At 41.6% G+C, this 21,895-nt stretch overlaps 1 protein-coding gene across 2 annotated transcripts in view; it reads left to right on the forward strand.

The window, feature by feature from the left end:
- The window catches only part of LOC119172705 (hemicentin-1), a 195,416-nt gene extending 175,650 nt beyond the window's left edge, over positions 1-19,766 (forward strand). The window contains exons 10-15 of one of the 2 annotated variants that reach the window (XM_075892894.1): positions 5,133-5,384; positions 10,342-10,479; positions 12,588-12,621; positions 13,592-13,683; positions 14,420-14,545; positions 19,439-19,766. In XM_075892894.1, the coding sequence (XP_075749009.1) occupies positions 5,133-5,384; positions 10,342-10,479; positions 12,588-12,621; positions 13,592-13,683; positions 14,420-14,490 (587 nt within the window). In that variant the 3' untranslated portion in view covers positions 14,491-14,545; positions 19,439-19,766. The remainder of the gene's footprint in view (positions 1-5,132; positions 5,385-10,341; positions 10,480-12,587; positions 12,622-13,591; positions 13,684-14,419; positions 14,546-19,438) is intronic. The other variant, XM_075892895.1, reaches the window with a different exon arrangement.
- The last annotated feature ends 2,129 nt before the right edge of the window (positions 19,767-21,895 follow it).

Genomic DNA, 21,895 nt, shown 5'->3' on the forward strand with positions numbered 1-21,895 from the left:
CATAGAGCTCACACAATAATTGATCAAAGCAAGCTGCAGAGCACGTGACAGCCTTGCATACGCTCGAGCTCCAACTGAGGGGCTGGCGCGTGTAATGGAGGAAAAAAGCGATGTTAGAGGCCAGTGGCTCGTGATATGGACAGACTTCGTGTTCGCTCTTTTAAAGACAACAATCTTTCTAGAGATACTTGAAACAGGAAAGTTTAGTAAATACTGGTAACCGCACTTTGTGTGACTACAACTGCACCGTGTAACAGAATGCCTTCAGTGGGACCTGCATAAGACAGAGCTTGGCACAATGTACTTTACAGCACTGCAATACAATCACAGATAAAGAACTCAACGCAGAAATTTTAGCCTGTCTGTACTTCTGATGAACTATTAATTTTAATCCTTTGCTCAACGCTCCCTTATCTTAATCTGATGGTTGCGTTTATACGTGTGAACATTTTGCAGTAAAAACAAATATGTATACTTGAGGCACAACATCAGTACGTAGATGTTAGGCAGAGTATCTTTTAGTTTAGAAAATGCGTAATTACGCAGTTTTAAATACCAAAGTGTATATTACGCTGCGCTTACAATGCGACGCTATGAACGAAATATTGGTTGTTTCCTACACTTCACTAAATAATTCAGCGGCTTCAACTAAAACCACCCAGTGTGGCCACCTGCCAGTGGCTTTGCGTTCGAAAAAAAAAAATTCGTTTCTTCCCATTACCGCCATATCTCATAAAGCGCCTCCAGACAAGGAGGCTACATTACTGAAGTTTTTGGCATTTTTTTTTGCAGTGAAGCATGAATTTACACTGCCAATGTTTTGTCTTTGTTCGTTCTATCGGTTATCCTGACGCCAAGAACACCAACGGTAACACCGCTCAACTTAGGCACGGATGGCTAGAATTTCTGCTGTGAAACCCAGGAGTTCTCCATGCCTAGCAACTGTTATACCTCAGTGCCACGCCCATGCTTGGAACAGTTTCAGAAAAAAACACTAGACGAATATCATGTAGCGCAACGAATAACGCATGCAATATATTTCTTGTCGGCAGCGTAGGATCGTGCCATGCGTCAAAATGTGATTTACGCAACGAATGCTAGTTTAAATGTGTGGCTATAAAAAATTGCAATGAAATGGGTAATTATCACCGTCAACAACTGGATCAACAAAGGTTAAAGTTACGCAGGTGCACGTGTCATCATAGGAACGTGTACTGGAACCTGGGTACTGGAATCTGGGTACTGGGTTCTGGGCACTGGGTACGGCATCACATACTGGGTAATTATTATGGTGTAGTGGACACTCCGAAACTAGGCATGCACTAGTTATTGTAGGATAGAATAAAGGGACCACTTTTACGCACGCAGACCCATTTTCCTTGCGGCAGGGCGGAGTTGTCCCACCGAGACCTGAAGTCAGGCTAGTGACTGAGGGTGCTATGTGAACGAGGTCCTTTTACACGCTATCACGTTCTGCTCCTAAAGGCGAAGCTCAAATGTCGTCCATGTTTTGTGGTCAGTATTTAAGAATATATATGAATTTATGATAACTAAGTGAATCCGGAACAAGAAGTTGTTATTCCTGCCGACAATAATTAAAGCACTGCGGTAAGAAAGATCCAAGCAGTTCTAGGGGCAAAGCGGCGGGAATGTCATGTTCATCGATTTCTTCTCAGCACCTTCCCCTTCGCATCACCCTCCTTTCCACGGCAGCTTATCACTGCGGCTGGAAGCTCAGCCTTGGTCCTGCTTCGCTTCGCTAATGGTTCGGTAATGAGCCCCAACGTCCGCCCTCGTTACAGGTGCATCGCTTCAGCCACGCGGTCAAATCCCCCACTTGATGCGGTGCTTTGTTTTTACCGTGTATCGGAAGTTTTCAACCGCGTCAGTTCACAGCAAGGGTGCCACAACGAGTCTCTGCACTTTCTTTTTTTATTTTTCTAGCGTTTTAAGCGCCCTAATCTTGTTGAGAATGAGGAGATGCATATTACAATAAGCGCAGAATTTAATTTGAGCGGACTTGCTATAAAAGAGTAACAAGAAGGTTCTGAAATTTTAAGTTCTTTATCTTAGGTGGTGCGAGGTGCGAAAAGAGGTAACTACTTCCATAGTAATGACAAGATTTCCGCCATGCTAAGTGCACAGGGTAGGTAAAATACCTTTCGTGTATTTTAAGGCTTCTTTAGGACACATTTTCTCAAGAACTACACTATGCAAAGGGTTCAGGTTTGTTTCATTTTATTCCTCGGCCTCTTTTCTTGCAAGTGAACAATAATTACAAATGTATTTTCAGGGATGGCACGTTCGTATTTTTTTAGCAAAAAAGAAAGATTTATCCACTGTTTTTGAAATAAAAATGCAAAAGAAAATGTTCCGGATAAGTAGACCATTCTATAGTTCAGTAGCTTTGTAGTTATGTTTGGTCCTTTGTAGTTAAAAGTCAACCTTCTGCTTTTACATGCTAACCGGGCAACTGTAACAAACATGGTGTATTTAAGATATTCTAAGTCCAAGAGAAAAGTGAACTTTATTTCATGTTTTATTCAGAATGAAGATGCGCTGAACAATTTATATATTAGCAACATGCCATATAAGTATCGCACGTATCACCTTTTCGCTTATTTTCTTCCTTTCCTGGCTTGTTCGATTATATCTCGTTTGTCTGTACTAGCCAAATACTGTAAATTGGAATTGATTTTACCCGAAAACATTGCAGTATTTTGCCTTGATTAAATTCCAAACGATGTTGAGAAAGTTTACTCTGACCATGCATGCCTTTTAGAAAGTTAGAACAGTTTCCAAAGTGGCAGTTCTGAGGGTTTTCTTTCTAAGGAACGTGATTCATTGTGTTCCCTACGAGTGTCCTGGTTCCTACACATTCTGTGCGAAGACAGCTACGCTTCATCACAGCTTGTAGTCGATACAGAATAATTAAAGAATGTCCATTGTTATTACAGACAACATTTTGTGCTTGCGGCGGCATGGAATGACGAAACTCACTCGCTAAAGCGATCGCACTAGCGTTCCCTGTCTAGTTTCTGTTATAGCTGAAGCGTGTCTATTTCTCATCATACCACGCTTCCTAAAAAGGATCGCTGGTTTGTCAACACGAGAATATTTTTTGCTCCCGCAAAAAAAGCCAACAAGTTTGCAACTTAACTCAAAATGAATGCACAGAACCCAATCACCATGCGAGTCTAGCACGTAGAAGGAAAATGGCCCCTTGAAGAGCCACGCGGGTTAAAATAAAATGCACTATGTGCCTTTCACTAGCACAAGTACCTTTTTTTTTTACAAATAGTCTATGCTCAATGGAAATAACAGTATAAGTTTTTCAAATGTTTAATCAAGGCAGAAAGCTCAGATTGGCACGGTTATAAAAAAGGAGGGGGGGGGGGGTTGGCTGCTCGTCAGTTTGTCTCGAAAGCTTGGCTCTTTTTAGTCAATCAAAAAGGCAGAAATGTGTGGAGCACACTGCTTATTGATACAGAATGCTCTGTCATTTCAGACAAGTAAAAACACATTTCGATTAAATTCCACCCTTTCTCATTAAAAGCAGATGCTGTTGCGTCTACGCCTTGTTTTGCATACGATATGCTCTTAAGGACCACTAGGGTATGAAGCCTTAGAAAAACAGTTGCTGTAGCAACAAAACCTTATCTTCCGATGATCCAATACAGTTAAAAATTTAACAGGGAATTGATGTGATTACATTTCGTGTATGTGCGCTTGTAACTTGACTACCACATTGCGTTTAACTTTTTCACCTATATGTTCTCGCTGCATCCCATTTGACATTAGTGTAATTTTGTTTGACCATCTTCGAAGTTGATAAGGTTCCACATCTTTTCATCACGTGCATAATCTGTTCGCTACAGCAATATATGCGAACAGAAGAAGAGCATGTGTCAAGTCTTGGTGAATATAGCTCTTGCCACCGTTTTTGTAACAGCACTGAAAGGAAATAGTGCTTCTTTCTGTTAAATATATAGTAGCTTGAGATAGAAAAAGAAAGGAAAGCCCATGTATCTTTTTTTACGTGTATAATTTGCCAACGTGTCCATGGCGCCACCAATCATGACGTGAACTGGTATGGCTTCATTCTATTATTTGTACCACTAGGTCACAGGCAATGATGCTACTCTAGGCTAGAAAGTTTATAAGCGAGATTCGCAACTGTTAAGTTAAACAGTGACACGCACCACCTCTAGTAGCATCACCATCACCAGCTCTTTCCTTCCGGCTGGTAACCACGTGTTTGATGAAAGGCGCCTTTGGTAATAAGCGCCCGCAGGCTCGTGACAGCGTGACGCAAGTCAGCATTCCTGTAGGAAAGACTGTTTCAGTACTTACAGAATATTCTGAATACACTTGGATGGTTACCACGAATGTTGACGTCAGTGCGCCAGATCTCGAGCTCCGGAGATATTACTCAGCACATGTAGAAATAGACTGTCCTTTTTGTGAGGCTAACAGAATACCTACACTGCAGAACAAGCTGTAGCATGGCCTGGTACATTTTGCGATGGAAAATTAATATTGCGTAGACAATCAGCGCTAGGAGGGACTTACTAGTGCTGTGTCGGCACTCTCTTTCTCTCCCTTTTTTACCCTATTTCCTAGAACATTGCCTCCTATAACACAAGGCCTGCAACGCGAGCAGCGAATGCACTGCCCTTCCTGTCTCTGCTCCCCTCTCCTTTTGATACAGTGACTAGTGCCTCTAACAGCGTTTCCTTGTAAAAAGGAACTACTATCATAACTGTTTCTGACAAGCTGTTAGCTTTATGCCATAGAACTAAGTCGTACGGTGGCGAGCGCTCCTTCACGGTGCCTGGTCGGAACACACGTCAAGAGGCGTGGCTTCTGCGATTGTCTTCGACGGGTGGTTTTTATGGAAAACAGTGGCGTTCCTGGCACATAGAAGAGGCGTTCCTTGGGGTATCGGTGGCATAGCAGGTTTCCCTTCTTGTTAGCTTCCTTTTGTTTTTCTTCACCATTTATCATATCTATTTTTCCCTCTGAACTCACCTGCATCTAACGTTTATTCAAACACACACTTTTTACCTAACACCATGAATCGATGGTTACGCACTCTTCAGTCAGTGTTCCACGCTCCTTAACCAATGCAGACCGCCCGCATTGTGCCGTGGTGAAGGAACACGACTCATCAGGCAACGTGGTGCTTCGCTGCGATGCCCAAGCGGTGCCTCCCGTTGTCGCGTTTATCTGGCTGCGGAACAATCGCACCGTGCAGGAAGACCGGGGACCACGCAGTACCTTAGTGGTGCCCGACCGGACCTCATTCGGCGCCTACTCCTGCGTAGCCAGCAACGCTGTCGGACACTCCGAGCCCTGCCAGCTGAAACTCACCAAGCTCCCCAGTGAGTGTCAAATCTTGCGTAATAGCATACCTCAATTTATTCGCGTAACCTTCGAAGTATCTAGAAACATGCGAAACTGCAGAAGGAAAAATAAAGATTGCACAGGGCCAGCGTTAGAGAAAAGACAAAAGAAATTCACAAAGGAACTATTAAATAGGAATGTCTTGTATGTTGTATGCATTGAAAACACAAGTGCTCTTAAAAATTATGTCCCTCTTTGGCCGAATCTACATTATAGTACCGTTATCACAAAGATAATGCTGATGCAAATGAGTGGGCTTGAGTATGGAAGAAAAGTTGTTCATGTGATACCGATTGCCCGGACACTCTCAGCGGGTTTTCGCCATCGCCAGCTCCAGCCTTCTTCACACAATGTCCGAATCGGGGACCTCACTTCGTGCTTGATATGTTTTATGCACTAGTAAAGGCGTGTGAGTTGTAAGAAAGAGTGCGGCTTAAGCAGATATTAATATAGTGGCCGTCACCCTCGCATGAAGGACACGTGCGAGAACATTGCCTTGCGTGCAAAGCCTAGCGTTGATGGCTCGTCATGCAAACATGATACGTCCCGTCTGAGCGTGAAGGGTGCCGCTGAAGGGGGGAGGAAGGCTGTGGCACACGAGCAGCAAGTCGTAATTTTGATCAAAAGAAAGCTATCTTAATACACATCACTAGATGGCTCATGTAAGTATGCGGTGGGCCATCATCACTTACATGATGATGAGACATCAAACTGTGGAAACCTCTGCGCTGCTTGGAGCGGCAGCGTTCACTTTAACCAACATTTTGTAGAGTTACGTGGAACTGCATTCAAGAGAAGTAGCTGCTAGCCTTACTTCGTATAACATCTTGATTTGTTGCTTTTTTTATTTATTGATTTGACGTTGTGGCGAAGCTGTAATCATTATTTTGCCATCTGCTTCTTACGTGTTACCCGATGCATTATTTGCCTCTTGTTTACTGAATGAGGCATCCTGAACTTTTAATAAGAGGTTTAATGGTTACCAATGAAGTACTCTTGAATATTACGTAAGTGAGACTAGCGTAAATTACCTCCTTTACTGTACAGTTTCCTGGTATAAAGAGTAGTTTTCGTGTAAAGCGAGAAACCAGTTTTAACTGAAAACTGTTTCATTTGTATTGTTTATATCGAAAAATCAAACAAACTAGATTTAGGTAAGCTAGACGAAAGCTTTATTGACAACACTGATTTCTTGTACAGTAAAGCAGGTTCAACGCATGTCATACTGGAGGTTCATGTACGTTTTGACATTATGTATAAACGTTATATTAAAACCTACTTATATACAAAACTGTGATATGAAGAAATACAAAGTTAACGTTGGACTGCTTTCCCAAGAGAGAGTCCATTTACGTTTTTATATCAAATGGAAACAAAAAACAACGTGCTAGATTGCAAACTCAAGAATATGTTTTAATGTTACACATTGTGCCCTGGTAGCCACTTGAACGTGTGTTACACAAGCAGTATCTTAGCGTAAAAAAGAACAAAAAAGAAGAAACTTTCCCGGTACCAACTGCCGTGAGTTTTACGTCCATTACTGAAAGCAACGTCAGACGCTAGGCTCTTTTATCTTCATCATCCAAGATGCTCACAGGATTGACGGGTCACTATGCTAACGAGCGATCGAAGGGAGCGCCCTAAGGAAAGCCGTGGAAGACTTCTTCGAAAAATAAGAGACTAAACGTTCTGCCCTACGACGACGTATCCACGATGTCAATGTCCATAGCTGCTCGCGTCTTGTTCACGATGGAGGGACGTTCACTGCTGCGGTGTAACGACCGTGCGAGCGTTCGCCGTGTCGGGCTAAGCTGTCCGGCGAACTCTTAGTTTGCAGTTGCTTTAGCGGTAGTCAATGTAATCGACGAAAAAGAGGCTCAAGACAATCTGGATGGCCGCTTATCGACGACTCTGTATAATCCTTCCACGCCCGCCTCCTGCCTTTTTCGTAGCAACGAGAAGAAGGCCTCGTGTGCCTCATTAGGTGTCCCTGGGCACTCGGCGAGATAAGGAATCCACTCTGTACCCATCCTGCGCTTTCCTCATTCCACGCTGCTGACACTCAATCGTTCCCGCTGGTGAGATAAGAAGCGAGACGCGCAGCAGCTGCTTCACTGCCAGCGTCACTTCCTTACGGAGGCGACCGCTTGCGTCGCTGAGCAATCATCCATTGACGTATACGTACGTAAAGCAAATGAGGGTTCATACGGGAACGAAGACGCGTCTTTAGGCATTCGGAGAGTATACGGAAACTTGACTTAGGATGCAGCGAGATAAATCTGTCAGGGAATAAAGCATCATGAAAAACGAACAAAAATGAGTCGTATTGATATATCCGAAAAAAAATCCTTACTTATTTCAATAATGCATTGACAATGTACATATTTTACAAAATATACAGAATCAAGTATTTTTCGAAATTGGTTCTGAAAGTTCACAGCTTTTTTTGTCTGTCTTATATCTACGTACTGAACAAGGATGCCTCATTTTCAGTTCTAAGGCGTGAAAACAGGGCTAGTATCTCTGCTCTTTACTCGTCTTATAGGCTTCCAAATAGGCGCATCTATATCTCAGAGTGTCGTTCACTAACTTAATATCGTATGCCTAATGATGGGTGTGTCAAGATGACTCACTAACGTCAATCGAGAGTCCGAGAGCAAGCATTTCATACTGCGAGTGACCGACGTGGCGAAGGAAGTGATCACACCAACAACGAACTTATGCATGTCATCGAAAATGCGTCGTACAGTTATCTACTCAAAGAAAGTGATCTTTAGAACTTCGTACGCTGCATCTTCACGTCTGCTTTACTGTGGACGTTTTAGCATATAAGTTGGTAAAGCACCAATTGATTGAGTTACCGGTCGAGCTTATCAATCCATAGCTACACAACCGCGGAAGACATCTTGGTGAATGTTTATTTTAACCATCATCTTGTTTATAAGTGCACAACATTAAAAAATTAATTACGCCGGGTCATTACCCCCTTCCTCGAATTTTTTTCCCTGTATTCAACGCAGCTGCTACTGTCGCGAAACTAACCTCGGACATTCATCAGGAAATCATTGCAGCCAGCAAAAGCAGTAAGAGCGGATGTCAACAGTACTAAGTTATTCCGAAAGGCAACCTATGTGTCGCATTATTCACGTCTGTCAAAAGCAATGCTGCACATTAACGCCGGAAAAAACTAGTACAAGTCATCTAAAAAACCTTGCTTTCAGCTACAAAGGAAAAAAAATAATCAAAAAAATAAACGGATTCAGTACAAATATGGACAAAAAAAAGCTAATTTAAAATTTACTCTGGTCATTTGCATATTCAATTTTCAATTTATTGTTTTCCGCACTCGAGTTCACAATGACAGGCTTTTTTTTTCTTTTTTAGCTTGTGGTTTCACCTGAGAAATGCAAATATGGTTCAGAGGCACGCAACATTTCCATATTCTGGGAAGAAAAAAGCGTTACTTGTAATCTCGAATTTCCAAGACTAACAATGAAGAACATTGAAACAGCGCATTTGTTTGAATATTCATAGTAGTCACACTTCAAAGAATATTAGTCGCATTGGAAACAATGCACGTGACGAGCTATATTATGCATGCAAACACCTTGATCAACCACCTCACAAATAATCTGTTGCCCGTGGTCGCTAAGAAATGCAAATGTTTAAATTCTGGGAGAAAACAAATCGATTTGATTATACGTTATGAGTGCTTTTTGGTGTCGATGCAGAATGGCCCTCGGGGTAATATAGAACATGTTTTAAAGAAAAACTTGCATTGGGTGATGTATAGGCAGCAAAGTTCACGTGTGTTTCATCCAAAACATAGCTGGTCATACTTTTTTAGAGGTAGTGGCATTTAGGAAAGATGAACCAAGCACACCATTTTGTATTAAACAAAAAAAAGTCAAATAACTTATCGACAAAGCACCCACCGTGTTATTCACTGCCCCATAGTAGTTGTTATTTAAAAGGCTGTACGTTGGAGGCGTGATGTATAAATTAAAATGCTATACTTGTGTCTATGAAAGTGGTAGGTAACGAGCTGTACGTATATAATTTGAGGTTTAAACCCCACACAAGGATTTGTTTTTTTTTTGTCTTTTTAACAGCGTATGCAGAAAATCAACGTAACATTAGGTTACCTAACAAAGCAAGCCAAGCCAGCAGTCGGTATTAGAATTTTGAGAGTCTTGCAGATGTGGTGTATCATTATTTGGGGTTGTTGTCGTAGAAAACGCAGCTGATACGACGAAACTTTCCAAAATAGTAAGAGTAACTCCATTTGAATAGAGCAGGGGGTTTAGAAGCTATTATTATTTAAACTATTTTTAAGTACAATGACTACACTCTAACGGTATTATTCTAGAGCGAAGCAGTTAAAAAAATAATGCATTCTTTATATTATCATAAATGCCATTGATAAAAGAATATATGAAAAAGCAAAAAAAGGCTTATCACAGGCCTACTTTTTATTCTATTTTTTGTTATTGCCGAACAGTAGGTTTCTGCAGCTAAGAGGATAAGAGCGTCTACTGAACAGATAACGTAGTAGCTGACATGTTCATTGATATTAAGAGGTAAAAAAATGAATCTGAAGAAGGTAATATATTCATGAACACAGAAGTCACCTCGTTCTCATATACCGCTATCTAGGAGCCCACTAAGAACACTTTACCGACAAGATCTCGTCAGTTTAGCAATTGTGTTCAACAAACAAAAGTTTGTGAACTGCACTTATACTGCCAGCTCTACGCTTAACAGTAGTAAACAGGCCTAGTCATCGAGCGCTTCGAGAGCAACGGATCTCGCTGTCGTCAAGCGGATTCCTATTTACCCTTACGCCTCTCCCGCGAAACGACGAAACGTGACGCTGCAGACGTGATGACCCGCTGTCGTAAAAAAAAATAATAATAAACCGTGCCCTCTTCGCAGGTCCGGCTGGCTGGGCACAGCTTCTGCTGAAAGAGGAGAACCTCATCATCATGGCGGGCATCGCCGGTGGCGTGGTCATCATCATCGTTCTACTCATCGTTATTATTAGCATCGTTGTTATCCGAAAGCGCATTCAGTGTAAGTGGGTACATACGTATTACAAGTGTGCGCGCCCCATAACTGCCCGTTCCGTCATACGCACTTGCATTCTGTCGCTTTTCCTGACATCACTTTTCTTTATTCGTGATATGAGCCGTGCGCTCTTTCATCTGACGCGCGTGTCGCGGTAATTTCCCTCACGCGCCCGTTTTGATTTTTTTTTTTTTGAGACCGGGAACAGCCGTTTTAATGACTCTTGCATTGAATATTCTAGCAGCGATGCTCGCCACTGTGGTATGACCCATTTTTGAAATCGTTTCCCTTCTTATGTGAGGTCTATTAGCGAAGAAAAATATAACAAACGTTTAAACGTCCCGTGCTTCTCGGAAGAGTTCTGTGGAGTACAATTTTCTCGGGGACCTTACGTGCTCGCGAGTGATTGTTATAGGAGGAAGGACTTTTCTTTTCTAGAAGTAAGATGGGGTAGGGTTGTTTTGAAGACGTAATGGCGATGCTGTAGCATTTGATGGAAGTTCGCACGAATATCATAATCGCGATAATTTGAAGCCTTTCGGGGACCTAAACATAATGCGTGCGTTCCCTGACGGTGCATAATAATTTAGCTAAAACGGATGCTTGGTCGAGCTGGTCCACACTTCGAAAGATAAAACAAGGAGAAAACAACGCAAGAAAAAGAACCGAGCGCACTGAAATAAGCACAGATACAGAACAGACGTAGTACTGTGTCAATACATCTTTCTGTATTCTTCTTTTGTGCCATTTGGGCTTTTCTGAACGTGGGAAATAATAAGCAAGCTGATAATTTTTCTAATTAAACTTGCTTACTGTTTCAATAAAATACCAAGATGATGCATGGTATTGTATGAGAGTACTATCAGAAGCACGTGAAAGTCTGAGCGTTCATCATGAAAGTCTCCAAGCACAGTGACTATAATGAAGTCATTAGAAGGCTTCATGAGGCCGCCACAAATATATTATGTGACGGCGTTCAAGCTAGTTGAGACGGAAGTAGTAAAGTGTACACATGATTGTCGCTACGTAGGAAAAACAAATATAAATGTCACCGTATATATTTAGAGATATCACAGATGAATTATTAGTTCAAAAAGCACAAAAAAATAGACCGATGAAACGGCTTTCAAATAAAGAGTCACTATAGCTATAACATTGCTCACAGTGGCATGGACAACAATTCTTCCTGAAAAAAGGGCAGTTACAACCATTGTTTGTATATGTGCGTGCATGCGCTTATATGTGTGCATATTCACTTGTACACGAAAAGTTTTTATAAAAAGTGTTGAAGGGCAGGGCAGGTTGAACTCTATGCAAGCGGTTGCTAACTTCATGCTTTCATGTGTTTAAGCTGTTAAAATTACAATGATTGGCAGAGAGGCTCAATAAAAAAACGACAACACTCCGGTGCAATTTACTTCTAACAACAACCAGAAATAAAAGTCAATTATTGAAAAACAAGTCTGACAGGAACGTATATGTATAATCACCAAGCGAATGTGTGAAAAAGTGTACTAAGTCTATCGTTATGTTGGAATGACACCGGAGTGTTGTAGAGAGGGCAACAAAGGTCGGCTGGTATAGTCTTAAAATCAGAGAAGCTCAGTATAGGTTTGCTTGAAATATATGTGATAGCTAGAACCGATGTTTTTTTTATCATAATAGGAAGGAGTGCCAGAAGAACACAAGTGGCAATCGAACATGCCAAAGGTTCAAGGGGCATTATAGAATTCATAACTTTGTAAGTGTAGCACAACCTTCGCTGGCCAAAAAATGTTTGTCAGACACTACTATAAGGTTTGTCGCTGCAGTGGTCACAAAGTATTTACGTTTGTGACTGCTACAGCGGTAACGCCAAATAAGTCACGTAGAATGACCCATATAGATGAACACAACGACCCCTGAAGTGAACATGTATTTACAAGCATGTGCTCCTGCATGTGCTGGTGTTTTTGCGTGCCCGGATACACTTTAATAGAATGGCATATTAGTGCTAACATAAAAGAGGGAATGATTGTTTCTCACGATAAAGATATTAGCGTGCAATGAATATAGACAATGGTGCATTGCAGGAACAACCAAAATAAGGTTCGTTTATTTTCCTTTTCTTTCAGCGAACACAAAACCACGTCTCGATGAGCGTGAAAAGTGAGTAAAATGCTTTTGCTAAGGAAATTCGTCATTGGGTCTGTTCTTCGTACAACAGCTGCATCACGGCGCAGTCAGATATTATAACGCGAAAATTTCCTGAAACATTCTCAACTCGTAATCTGTTGCGCCAATGGTTAATCTTTCTCGAAGTGAATTAAGCAGACAAATAGTTTGTTGTATGGAGAGACCAATCTGAACGAATAAGTATTAGCTGCCTAACTTACACCAATATATGAAAACATTCTGTATGTTTGCCTGACTGATAGAAATGATTTCATGTCGCAACAATCTGAGCTTTTCCTGACAATGCCTTGTGGTTATGCGTTGAGCTCTCTCTACAGCCTATCAGAATTTTTCAGTGACTGTGGTGCCGTTGAGAATTCCGAGTATAGGAGTATAGGAGTATAGGAGTATAGGTATAGGAATAAAACGTGCTAACCATGAAATATTATAGCACCTCTGATGTCGTTTCGCAGTGTGTGTTTTAAGCATGTGATGTCGAGCAATCAAACAACCAGCAAATCAATGAATCGTATAGGCTCGTTATCATCTTCTGGTCAACTATACTCTAATTATGCATACAAATTACATGCATTCGCGTAGCTTCACCTGAACGTCCTCAACGCTGGCACCAGAGTTACCTTATGCATTGCTCTTTGAAAGAGCGGTTGTTGGATGCCACATATACTTGAATTACTGAGCACAAGTTCCGCTAAAACACTGCGTAGTGAAGGGTAATATTATGAAATTTAATACTTTTTATCTTCAAGTTTTCTTAACGTTTTTCATAAATTTATGTAGATGAACTACGTTAAGTACCGGTAGCTGCACTGAATAGGCAACTGTTAGAATTAAAGGTTGAGTCCTTGACGAACGAATATACAAAACACCGAGAAATGTCATATGCCATTATTGCGAAAAAAACAATAACAAAAACAATAGCTGGTGGCGTTCTCTCGTTTTACAGAGCTATTGTGGAGATTGGCCATGGCAGCCCCCAAGGAAAGCTCTCTTTGTTGGCTGACATGAAACGCGGTGGTAGTCCGCTTTTCGAAGAAGGTACACATCCTTCGTAGAATTTCTAGCTAAAAAGCCTGCACGTGTGCTTACGTTTCAGATATGTATTAACATCGTGTAGGTCTTTTAACGACACTCCTGCAGCATTAACAGTAAAGTCACACGCCGCGTTCCTCTTAGTTATCAGCTTGTTGGGCGCTTCAGATAGTTCTTCACGTAATTTTTATAGCCAACGCCTTTACAAAGATGAAATAAGGGCTCAAGGCAAAAGACATCCGCAATGCAATCGTACAAAAAAATAAAGTGTGTTCTGCAACAATTTTTGAGATGAAAGTAGTGATATAAAATAACTAAAGACCATTTATCAAAAAGAAACGTGGAACTTATTGGGCAAAAACATGTGCTCGCCACTGACTAGTTGAGATTTTTTTTTAATATGTATGCTTACACCTATAATTGAAGTTGTGATGCTAGTGAGTTCAAATATATTCTTATAAACAACATCGGCTCTAGCCTTTTTTCACTCAGTCATATGCAGTGAGTACTTTCAGGTTGCTTCTCATTTGAATTTCTGATAGTGGAAGAGTGTGAGTACAGTTTTACGATGTGCCCACGCTTTATATAAGCGTTGTGTTATAAGTAATTTACTATCCGCGGATTGTCACACTCTTATTTTGTTTTGATTGTAGTAAACGATGACTTGAGTTATGCGTTAAGCAGGACGCGTCACAAATGATTACGCCAGTCATAGCGCTTCTTTGCTCACTTATATTTGCAGACTACGACAGCGAAGATGGGCACCGGTCAGCGACGCGGCTTGTCCGGCGTGGAACGCTGGAACTCGGCTGAAGCCCGCGCACCACCAAGAGATCCACGCGCAGACCATCCATCACACGACGATAAAGTGAGTGGCGCACCACGCGGAGAATACGAATTGCCGCTGCTCTGCTACGCGAAGGCGCAGCGTCGGGCACAGCGCGTGGCATAGGTGGGCCGCTTCCGGCCCGCCTATCTTGCGACCCAAATTAGGGGGCCCCGGCTAGTTTGGAATATTAAAGAGCCGAAGAGTTGGCCAGTGAACGTTAGGCAGTGTAAGCAGCCCAGGTGTGGCCCTTGAGATCGCCGAAACGCGGGGTTTGATCTCGTATAGGGAAGTGTGTGGCCACTTTTCTAGCTTTGACAAATCGGAATGTTTTCGTACTTAACAAAAGAAAGCATGGGTTTTCAAAGGTTTCTTCGTGGGCAACAGTGCAACAAACTGTACTCGACAGAAAAACCACAGGCAGAACGTCCTAGCTTTAAAGTGTTTCATTTCGAATTTACAAAGTATTTTACACACAAGGGCCGTCTGCGCCTATATTCGTGATTGTGTTATGAACTGAAACATTTGTGATGGCTTTCGAGGTAATCTCACAGATAATCGGGACATAAACCCCTGTAGACAGTGTACTTTGTTGGTACAGGAACATTTCGAATCTAAATGCAAAATAATAGAAGTAGCCGGAAAGAAGCCATATAGTAACCACGAACTTTTAGTCCCAAGACGAGGTTGTGAAAAAAACAAGTGCAAAGCAGCCACTCAAAGCAACCCTGAGGTCAGACGTTAGTGTTCGTCAAACTTTCACAGCTGAAAGCCGCGTGTAATACCAGCATATGCATTGAAATGCCATTCCGATCAACATCGACCGAATGATACGTTGCACTTAATTGGCGTATGGTGTGAAACATGAGAATTGAAGCTTAGTGCTTCGAAGACGGAATGTATTACATTTAGCAACAAAAAACAACCCCTAGAATTTGCCTATACTATTAATAATGCTTACATTAAAAACCAATATGGAAGTATTTAGGTCCTACACTTACAAACAAGTTAGCTTGGGAAACACACATAGAAAACTTGCAGCAACACGCTAAAAAAAGCTTGCATTTTTGGAACTAAAACTATGTTGTACGTCGTCGACCGTAAAGTTAACTGCACACAAGCCTCTCGTGAGACCAAAATAGAATATGCTGATGTGATCTGGAGCCACACCAAAAGTACTTGATCAGGGAATTAGAAAGAGCGCAAAACATAGCCTTGAGGTTTATGTACACTACATACTCACATTTTTCCAGTTTGATGGTCTTCTGTGACAGGGCCAAATTGAAAAAAAAAACTAGCTCATCGCGGAACTGTATCTCGCTTGAAACGTTTATATCAACTACAGCATGGTCACTACAAAATACCGCGTGAAAACTACATAATTGAGCCCCCATGAGGTCTGGTCATGCAAACCACAACAAAACAGTCAGATAGCCGTTCCGTAATCCTAATATACACCTATATTTTCTTTTTCCGCATGCTATAACACAATAAAATAAACTACCCGAAGAAGTAGTAAACGCTAATACTGCTGAATCACTTGTTCACTTTCTAAATAATGTTTCGTTTGATATGTAAAGTTATGTTTATGCTGAACAACTTTATGTCAGTTAACTCTCGCGTTAACTTTTTCATGAGTAGTGTTCATCTCATGTGTTGAAATATTGTACATGCACGTTTTATCACTTACTAAGTTGTGCATTTGTTATTGCGAATCATATATATTTATTCATTTTCTTCTGATTGTTGATTATGGTTTACTACTCAAATTGTCGATAGTTGTAAGTTTTAGTGTTGGTATTGTTTTTTCAATGGTATTGCCACTCCTGCTTGGGCCCGAGTAGGGCCTGCAGTATTTGTAAGTAAATAAATAAATAATAAGAAAGTGTAACGCTGTGCACTGAGTGTATTTTTGTTGGTTCGTGATCACACCTCAAATTTATTGATTTTGATATTTGATACGAATGCGAAAATCTTGAAGGGGTATATATATAAGCCTAAGAAAACTCAGAAGTGTGTGCACACACACGCACACACAGTGAGAGGTAGAAAGAGATAGAGGAAGGTCGAACAGCAGCCATGACCATCCGGGGCCCCGATGCATACATATGCACAAGCAGAATTTTGCATGTGCAAAGCAATATAAAGGGTGTGAGCTGTCACTTAATGAAATACAGGTGTCGAATTCAAATTCAGTGCCCAATCATGATATGTTTCTCAAGAAAGAAAATCATGAAAATTGCCTGTCTAAGTAAGTCATGTCAGTTCTGCGAATTTCACTTAGAGCTTTGCACGTGCAGAACATTTCACTGGCGCAAAAACAAAAAAGGGCAATAAAAGAAAGTAGAAGTGAATCTGCTTTCAGCACCACCATTGACTAGCAGAAATCGCCGTTGGTAGGCTGTCTCACGGGAAAATGATCAAGAAGAAAGGCGTGTCTTCAGTGCACAAAAGAAACAGAGGTGCGAGCTAAAGGTACTCAACTGGCGCTGCTGTCACGAACACTTAAATTAAGAGTCTCAATGCTGTTGCATATTTATAATCATTCTTCATATTTAGACGTCAAAAGCAAGCGCATTAAAAAAATTTGCGCCGTATATGCATGTTACACTGCAAATGTCGTCGAAAGACAATAGTAGTCAGCGCAACGTGATAAACTCTACCGTACTTAGAATTACTTTTGTATGCATTTTCTAGTAAAACACACATTCAGAATACTGACGTGTTGTTATGGTGCCTCAGATATGCACAACAGCTGATTTTTAATTGCCAATCACACAATTATGAACGCCGAACCTTGAGGAATATTGGTGGGCGCGCCAGATAGTGTCGGCCATTTGGGGTATCGTCTGGTGTCGTTTATGGTGCCGTTAAGGGATGAAAAATAGACATAAGTACAGACAGACAGACCCAAATTTTTGCGTCAAAGGTTTCTAAGAAAGACTATCGTCTTTAAAAGTTTGGCATCTCCGACTTTTCAGCACAATAAAGATCCCACTTCCAGTGACATTTCGCACAAGAAACGGCTTAGTAATTTCAATATTTCTTAACAGAACTTTTTTATACTGAATTCAGTTAGGTCTAAGCGTAAACTGTGTAATACGTGTGCATCGGGCATATTTTTAGCCTGTACAGTTATGCACTCGAGAGCTGAACGGTGCCGAAAACGACATCTTGTCGCGCTTCTCTACGTCTCACCTTCAATATCCAAGTACATTCAAAAGCCTTGGTGCACCGAGTGTTAGCGTACGCCACTCACACTAAAGTATCTTTTACCGCAGGTACCAATTATGCAGGTTTTACGCGCTGTGCCTCATCTCAACATACAATTCTGTGTTATAATACTTCTTCTACGCCGCAAGCCTAGTTTCTTTAGGCACGTTGAATTCCTCCAGGGTAGAGATGTCAAAAGCGCGACACTTCTGATCAACTTTCGCCAGGAACGGAAAACGGAAGAGGGTTGGTGCCTTTATGAATAGTAGCCCCCTTCAACATCCTCCTTTATCGACGCAGAAAGTCACGCTCGTTCCAGAATTCCTCGCAGTGGATAGCGGGAAATACCTGCAGGGCGTGCCTCAGTGATATTACATCTGCATTGCAAATTGCTTCATATCGAAGTTAGTAGGGCTTCTACGTGAAAAAAAAAATCTAGACGACTGCTGAAGGAACGAGGTGTGTATGGCAGTCAAGTAGTTGGTGGATGTGGAGGCAGGATTTCCTCTAGCATTGCGGTCGGTGAGAGGAGAAATGGTAGTTGGCTGCTTACTTTAGAAAAAAGCATGGCTAACTGATGCGAATAGGGTCTCCGCGTCTCTCCGCCATGCCTTTAGGGTAAAGGAATTCTTCAACCTTACATTTTCTAATTAGTCGTCTGGTCGTGAAGTCGCGCTAGTTTAACGTAATTTGCAGCCCACTCAGCGACCCTGCTCCAGGTTTCTTTCCGTGGTTCGTTTGCCACGTCTCCGTACTCGCGCTACTGTTCGCATTCTTGTGGGGACATGCCCTCGGGGGAAAGTCAGTCTTAAGACCGCAATAGCGAGCACCAAGGGAGCAAGCATACTTAAGAGTAATCGGCATAGCTCACCGCTTTTGTGTTTCCTTTACCCTGATGAGTGCACGGCGCCCTTTCGTCCTAATTGCATAAACGCCGGGTCTGTTGCGATCAATTTCTCAAGAGCTCACTTTCTCGCTCGTCGGGCTTTGAAGAACTTGACGGTGAATCAGCCCCTGGCGCTCTAATTATAGATGCCGTGCTAGAAACGTGGACATCACTTTGTTATTCTGCAGCGAGTACTTATATTATACCGCAATATTTCCACCTGCAATGAATGTAGTATAACAGTCAATGATAAATTGTGAAGACGTGAAATGTTAGCAAACTTCCGCGCAACATTTCGTGCTGCGCTGTCCCGAGCAAAAGACACACCCGCGAAAGGATTTCATGAATGCTGATCTGCATCATCAGGCTACCTAGCGCGTTCCCACTGACCTGTATGCGGTGTTGAGGGACATGATCTCTGCTTTCGGTTTAACACCCCGATAGTGACAATTTGTGTCGTACTTGGAGCACCAATTTCATAAAACTCTGCAAAATAGCTTTAGGTTATCAATACTATGCGAGAAAGCGGGAGAGGTTTGGCTGATGAGGCTGCTCGAAAACAAAAAAAACAGAAGAGGCAACGCAATAAATACAATAATGATTGAGAATATGTAAGCAAATAATAATGGATAGACATGCAGTGTTCATTGGTGTCCAGAGAAGAGGAGCTCAAGCAGCTAAGAATTTTCAGCGATGTCATGCCATTCAGTTTAGGTAATCCGCATGCCCACATGAATTATTCTAGCTACAATAATGTTTTCTGTACGTACCGAAACAATTAACGTTGTATACGTTTGTTCCTTGAATAGGCTGTTTTCTTTCTTATTTTTTCCCAGTGGACTTTAGCAGAGTGGTGACCTGGGTCTGTTGCCTACTACAGAAGTGCATCAACCAGCACTCCCCTCCCGAAGCGACTTTGAGACACTGCTGTCACAGACGTTGAGGACATCGCTGGAGACAGATGAGGTGCTGCAGAAAGTGCCAGATAGGGGGCTTCAGCAAAACCCCTTTGCAACGAACGTAATCTCTAGAAAAAGGGATGAAAACATCACTGCTCATCAGCCGGGACTACTTGGTGCTTTACTACAGCATGGAATACCTTCGCATTACCTCGCCTGTAATGAAACCGGTCGCGATGAAGAGCGTGGGGGTGGTTGCTTCCCCGTAAAAGGAGAACAAAACAAAAGGTTATTCAGTGACGTTTCTAGTGAGTTTTGAAAGCGATTGTCGAGATGGCCTTTTCTGGTGGCAGGACATCTCTTGTCAAACGCACTTTGATGCCTTCCAGTGAAAGACCGCGAAGGGTGCGAACACGTCTAACCATTGTGACTGGAACCGTCCCAAAGTGATTCTCTTCTAGTGAAATCAACAGTGACACCAACCCCTTGACTGTGTGAGCGTGTCACCGCCACGGTCACCAAGACACGAGAAAAACAAACACTCAAGACAGCAGCGCCAGCGACGTCGGTGTTATTGACGCTTTTGTTAGTTTTTATTCTCTTTAGGTTGCATTGCGTATGTGTGTGCCTGTGTGTACTGTTTTCGATGACAGGGACTTGGTCCGCTTATATTTGTGACGGTTAGTGCGCTGTGAAAAAAAAGTGTGTGTAAGTTGCATTTTTACTCATTGCTTAGGTGTTTGAGTGCGATCTCCTGGTGGTACCGCTCGTGTGGCAAATTCTCAAAAGTCAGCCGCCCACGAACGCGGATTTCAAGCATTCGCGTTCTGGTATGCACACCTGAAAATCGAAGTTATGTGCTTTAGAAGCAGTCAGTGAACTGTGCTCATCAGAAGTGTGGTATCAAAACCTGTGCTTATACGTAAAACTGCGTCTTGAAAGCTCTCCGTCATCGAAACTGCGAAGCATAGTTTTTTCTTCGCTAGTCTTTGCATTGAGCGACTATACGTCGTAACGTCATCAGTGCAGTTTCTTCTTTCTCTTATCTAACCGTCACTTAATGCAGCGACAAGCTTGAGCAAAACTTCGAATCAGCTTAATGCTCGCATAAATACTCTCACATGAACGCAATACTCAATATTCAATTTGAAAGCAAGCCACTCCCAACCTATTTCTTAAAAAAAAACGTTGTTTGTTTGTCGATTAGTGCCATCGATCAAGTTTAGAAGCACGCTAGTAAGTTTTATGCTAACACTTCAGTTCTCTTAAAGGACCTCAATGTATATAAAATTCCAATGTAGGCATGGCGAAAAGTAGTCAAGTGTAGGTCTTCGTGTTCTGCTCCTCCCAAGCTTCGCAATTTCGATGGGTGGTGAGTTGAATGTAAATACTGCTACTTCCGCTTTGAAACCAAAATACGTCAAAAAAGGTGCTGGGATTGCGCACATCCTGGTTGATGTTAATGTACAGGGGGCGTCTTAGCAAACACAAGCGAACTCGTCCACAAGTCGCTTTGCTTTATTTTTCAATGTTTGTATAGCTCAATCGTGCAAGTGTTTGTAAAGTTAATCTGATTTTCTCAATGTTTGCAGCAAGAAAGGGTCAATGGTTACGTTTTTTTCGTGCAAGGTGCGAGCTTGAAAGATTGTTTTTTCCGTGTTAGTTTAAGGATGGCGAATATGAATGGTCATCAGTTGGGGGAAATAAGGGAGGGATAGACACCGCGAAAGTAATGCATAAAACATTTGTTGTACGATTCGTTTTCACTTACAATAAAACTATTTGCAATAAAGGAACAAAACGAGAGCCTCGTTTCAAATCATGGACATATCCACGTGGTTTTTAACATTATACATATATATATATAGCATCGAACGCATTATTTGAAGGTCGTAGGTTCGATTCCTGCTCACGGCTGGTTATTTTTTATGCACTTTTCTTTCTTCTTTCTTTTTATTTACATTGCATTGGTTCTAATAACTTCCCCTGTACATTCCTTGGCGTTACTGTCTGTTAGATCTCACTTAATATTGTGTTAAAACACGGAAAAACGAGCCCTTAGGTATACACTTCTTTCCCTTATTTTATATATATATATATATATACATATATATATATATATATATATATATATATATATATATATATATATATATATATATATATATATATATATATATATATATATTCTGTTCAATGTCCTGGTGTATTTTACAGGTTGCAAGACATGCGACATATTTAGCCTCTTCGTGCTCTATACATTAGGAAAATAAACACTTCAGCATGTTGACTGCGTTTGGAAAAACATTTGTGTGCAGAATTTTCAATTGAAAAGTTGACGAAAAAACTGTTTTAGTTCAGCAAATGCACCAAGAGAGCGTAGTTAAATATATC

Source organism: Rhipicephalus microplus, chromosome 4, assembly GCF_043290135.1.
Source record: "Rhipicephalus microplus isolate Deutch F79 chromosome 4, USDA_Rmic, whole genome shotgun sequence".
Lineage (NCBI taxonomy): Eukaryota > Metazoa > Arthropoda > Arachnida > Ixodida > Ixodidae > Rhipicephalus > Rhipicephalus microplus.